The sequence below is a fragment of the Quercus lobata genome, chromosome 1 (assembly GCF_001633185.2).
Source record: "Quercus lobata isolate SW786 chromosome 1, ValleyOak3.0 Primary Assembly, whole genome shotgun sequence".
Lineage (NCBI taxonomy): Eukaryota > Viridiplantae > Streptophyta > Magnoliopsida > Fagales > Fagaceae > Quercus > Quercus lobata.
In genome coordinates this window covers 42,309,596-42,314,310 of record NC_044904.1, presented here as the reverse complement: position 1 = coordinate 42,314,310, position 4,715 = coordinate 42,309,596, and the positions used below count along the sequence as shown (strand labels likewise).

The following is a 4,715-nucleotide window of genomic DNA, read 5'->3' as shown; positions in this document are numbered from 1 at the left end:
TCTTCCCTCTTCCCATGTGTGTCAAAAACATTTAGTATTCTCAAAAAAAAAAAAAAAAAAAAGTCGTAGCCACTAGCAACAAGAACTCGCACAGAGATGAGAAAACATCTTGTGGCTACAACAAGAACTCGCACGGAGATGAGAGAACATCATTCTCATTCTACCGAATATAGTCCCAGGATTATCAATGGAGACAAACGTCATACGATGATCACAAAAATTCGAGTCTTTGAGCATGTCGTAGAAAGTTATACTTGAATAGAATCGGCAGAACTTTTTTTTTTTTTCATATTGGCGTGAACAACAGGCAACATTTCTACATCACACAAAATCACTTTCTGATATTCGAATTCGAAAGTAAACTGAAAAAAGGAGAAACAACCAAACGACAAGAAATCAGAACATAAAAAGATAAACTCAGAACACAGGTGGTACCAAATACCAATCTTTACAGCGAAAAATGACTACTTTGATGACTCAACAGCAACTTCATTTTGTACAAGTTTCCCCTCAAAAGCCGCTCTTAAATGACTTTAAACTTTAAACTTCAAAAGACCCCCAAAGAAGAAATTGAAAATGGAAAATTACACTCATTTTTTTACTTACAAGACAAGAGTGGTCAAAGATTGTTTTGCCCAATCCAAACCAACCCCCTAATACCTTAGAAACTCTCTTTCCCTTATTTGGTTAACCATCTCAATCTACTTACAAAGGACACAACAATCACTACAATTTACATAAGACCCTTTTTTAAACATATTTACACCAAAGGCAAAAAGGATCTCTCCCTCTTTTTCTCCCTCTCTTGAGAAATTCAAAATTCATCTCATGCTGCTCTCTCTATTAACTTGTTTGTGTAACTTCTGTCATTGCTCTGCTTCACATTTCATTACTATATGTACTCTTTGTTGTTTGATTTTAACTCAAGAGGGGTTCTAAGCAAGAGCAGGGATGCTGCAATTTCGCCGATCCCTGTCAAGACAATCGAACCCCTCAACCCTCACCACAGGTTTGTTCCCAAAATTAGACCGATTACAGCCTCCTTTCCTTGAGGTTGGAGAGGACAATGATAGGCCAGACGAAATGGGTGTTGGAATTGGGGACAAAGGTGAGTGTAGGATGAGCTTCTCGTCCCCAAATCGAGCATCCTGAATTAATGGGTTAGCTACTCTGCTCGGCGGCGACCCGCAAAAAAATGGGGGCGACGAGCTTACCGGTGGTGGACCTTGTTCCACACCACAACCACCCTGTAACAAATTTCACATTAATTACACATACAAATAATAAAAATAAATAAACACGCGCTTAATGATTTTTTTTAATTTTTAATTTTTTATGGAAGGTTGAAATGTCCCTGTTGATTATGGTGCCATGTTAAATTCGTTTTGGTTTTGAGTGACAATTAATTTAAATACAGATCATGCACTCTATGCCTAGAATCAATATATTAATTTTTTTTTTTTTTTTTTTTTTTAAATCAAGACCTAACATGCTTTGCCCAAAAAAAAAAAAAAAAAAAGCATACATACCTTTGTGAGGATGATATCCAAAAGATCAGTCCCTGCTTTTGAATCGCAAAGCTCAGTTTGGTGGCTGGAAATTAATTAGAACCCCAATTAAGAAAATTACAGAGAGAGAGACAAGACAAGGGGTATGAGATTTGTGGAAAATTACCTGAGCTGCCATCTAAGGGATCTGACGGGGTAGTCGTTGAAGGTGGTGGGATTCAAGAGACCGAGGCGGCGAGGTTTGGGGCAGATTGGAACTGAAACGGAGCTCCGAATCTCTTCACGTGTTGAGAACGCGTTTTGTTGGATCGCACAGTGGTTCATTATTTTTATTCACGGACAAAAATCTAAAAGCCTGTTCATAACATTAACAGCACAAATACATACGAAAAAGATAAGGAAAAAAAAAAAATTGTTAAGAGAGAAACTAAAAATTGAAATTGTTTGTTTGTTTTAGCAGATCTAGGAAACGTGCATAACATATATAGTATATATATGAATGGCTCTAAATTTGTTATTCAAGATCTGGTCAAACACATATTAATTAACTAATTATTTATTTAATTATAGATTAGGCTAACTCAATTGCCAGCTACAGAGTTTTGACACCGTCCACAAAAATAATAAAAATAGAAAATAATAATAATAATATCCATAAGCTTATGAATTACGATCAGAGAAGAAAAACTCAGGATTTAAAAAAAAAAAAAAAATTATGCATGGATCTTCTAAAAAGCTCTAGAAATAAAGGTGTTGTGAAACCAATTTTGATTTATGGAGAAAAGAAAAGCTAAAAATGATGGGTTTTGCCTTGCCTTGCAGAGATCTGGAAGAAAAGCTCGAGCCTCCACCATGATCAAATTTAAGATCCACGACAAAAGCAACAAAAAAGCCTAACAGGAGGAGAAAAAGAAAGAGAAACGTACCTTAATAAGCTAAACTGTACACAGGTCTCCTCCTTTGGAGGACTCTCTCAAAAAGCATATAATAACAGTAACTAAAATTTTGTAGTTAAATTAAGGCAGAGAGAAAAGAAAAGAAGGATAGGCAAGAAGTGGTTGAAGCTGATTTATAGAATTGAGCCCACAAAGCCTGCACCAGAGCATCAGAGAGATATTAAAATAAGACCCAACAGAATTTATTATAAAAAGAGATAGGAAAAGCAAAAGTGTTATTTTTGCGCGAGTGTGTGGTCTGATTGGGCTTTGATATTTTTATTTCGGAAAATTTAATATATTTTTCTTTTTAAGTAATGTTACGTTTATAAACTATTTTATAATATTTTTACAAACATTTTTGATATGACTAACTTTTCATTAGTTTTTATTTTGGCCCGTCCCCTATTAACATCACTTTTTCATTTACTAATAACTATTTATCAAATCAGCTGTTTGTAAAAAAAAAAAAAAATTTATCTCTAATATTGTTCCTAATTTTTTTTTAGTAATTTTAAGATAAGGAGACTTCTGCAATAAATACTGGTAGGGTTAGTTGGTATTGATTATAATTTGAATATATTACTAATAAATTTTTACTTACTTATAATAGCCTGTCATTCAAAGTTTATTGTAAAAGTGTTATTGGCCTAACAAGAGTTGTCAGGTTTGTAACATTTCACAAAACTTTCACAATGTTGTCATTGACTATTACTTGTGGACAAACAATTAATTTTAGTGGTAGATTGAAATTTCAAATTAAAATTAGTAATAACTTATTTGTTGTAAAAATATTGTAAATATAGTATTTTTTAATTAATATATATATATATATTTGAGTTTGAGTCAATTGTAACAACACCCATGAGTTTTAATTCCTCCTTATATAACTATGAGTTTTTCACATCCAAATTAATCTCTTGGACCAACTTTTTTTTTTTTAAAGCTTTTATGATTAAAAAATTACATAACCATCAAGTAACTAATAATATTAATTATTTGGTGAATTTTCTTAACATGATCAGTGATCACGTAATGTTCACTTGAGTTTCTTGTCCACAAAAATGAACAAAATTACTTTTAATAGTCAATATGGTGGATATAAAAATCTTCAAAAAAATGATTTTAAAAATTTTCAATTAAACAATATGGTTTTACATATAGGCATTTTGAACAAAACTTAAGTCCAGTACCTTAGATGTTGTTCTTTAAGTTATTCTCTTTAAATTTTGCCATGAGGCTATTTAATTAAAAAATATACTCCATTCGTCCCATTTTTTTGTCCTGTTTGAAAAGTCAAACTTTTTAAGAGAATATTATTTATTGTCTTGTCTACCTTTTAAAAATGTATAAGTTTCCAAAACTACCCTTAAAAAAATTTATCAAAAAATTGAATTAGTAAATTAATATGGGGTATAATAGGAATATTAGTAAATTAATAACTTTTATTTTTTGAAATAGGATATTATTTTGGGACATTTCAAAATTGAATAGAGGACAAAAAAAAAAAATAAAGAAAATACTTCTTTCTCATGAAAAAAAAATGACATGACAAAATTTTAAAATGAGAACTTAAAGTTACGTATTTAAATACTACACATAAATCTTATCTTTTTTTTTTTTTTTTATATTTAATTTAGGTCACGCAGGTTGTGCCTCCCGAGAGAAAACTCATTGGTATTACCACCACAACCTAAACCCAACCCAACCCCCCATCATCAACAACAACAACAACAACTTGACTCATTATTTTAAGTATAAAAATAAATAAATATCAACGGATCTGCCCAACCGAGTCGTTTGCGTGAACGGCTGGTTTTGTGTTCACGTCCCTATCTTGCTATTGGATGACGACACGTGTCCTTGGATTTTTTTTTTAAGTTCCAACTTCGAACTTCACAACGGTGTGAAAGCAGAAAGCATTGGCTTGGAAACTCGTGGTCGGCAAAAGAGTAATGGTGGTTGTAGTTCCACGCTCTTTTCTATTTATGGCACATACTCATTTCTTTTTCTTTTTTTCCATTTCTTTAACATTCACAATCTTTTTTTGGGTAAGAAAAAATAAATAAATAAAAACACATTTTTGACTCTTAAAATATCACTGTTAGATAATTAGCATTATACGTTACCTATATGATGTCAAATATCATCAATTTATTAATAGAAATGGACAACAATATTAATATGATCAAAAATATATTTTAGTCAAAAATAGAAACTAACACTTTCTCCTCCATCATAATTGTAAAAATAAAATAAAGGGAAACACTGT

At 31.6% G+C, this 4,715-nt stretch overlaps 1 protein-coding gene across 2 annotated transcripts; it reads right to left on the bottom strand.

Moving 5' to 3' along the window:
* Positions 1 to 388: 388 nt before the first annotated feature.
* LOC115990485 lies at positions 389 to 2,692 on the bottom strand. 2 transcript variants are annotated; one of them, XM_031114313.1, is made up of 4 exons: positions 2,435 to 2,692; positions 1,675 to 1,863; positions 1,530 to 1,593; positions 389 to 1,247 (listed from the first exon to the last, which is right to left on the bottom strand). In XM_031114313.1, exons 2-4 carry the CDS (start codon positions 1,830 to 1,832, stop codon positions 936 to 938), a joined length of 534 nt encoding a protein of 177 aa, XP_030970173.1. In that variant the 5' UTR covers positions 1,833 to 1,863; positions 2,435 to 2,692; the 3' UTR covers positions 389 to 935. The 2 variants fall into 2 exon arrangements, with proteins under 2 accessions (XP_030970173.1, XP_030970178.1); XM_031114318.1 differs by having other exon boundaries at positions 2,324 to 2,663.
* Positions 2,693 to 4,715: the final 2,023 nt, after the last annotated feature.

Coding starts and splice junctions, on each gene's coding strand:
- LOC115990485 (XM_031114313.1), bottom strand. CDS start 1,832: ATGAACCACTGTGCGATCCAACAAAACGCGTTCTCAACACGTGAAGAG. Junction 1,594..1,674: donor TCCCTTAGATGGCAGCTCAG/GTAATTTTCCAC, acceptor ATTAATTTCCAG/CCACCAAACTGAGCTTTGCG. Junction 1,248..1,529: donor TGGATATCATCCTCACAAAG/GTATGTATGCTT, acceptor AATTTGTTACAG/GGTGGTTGTGGTGTGGAACA.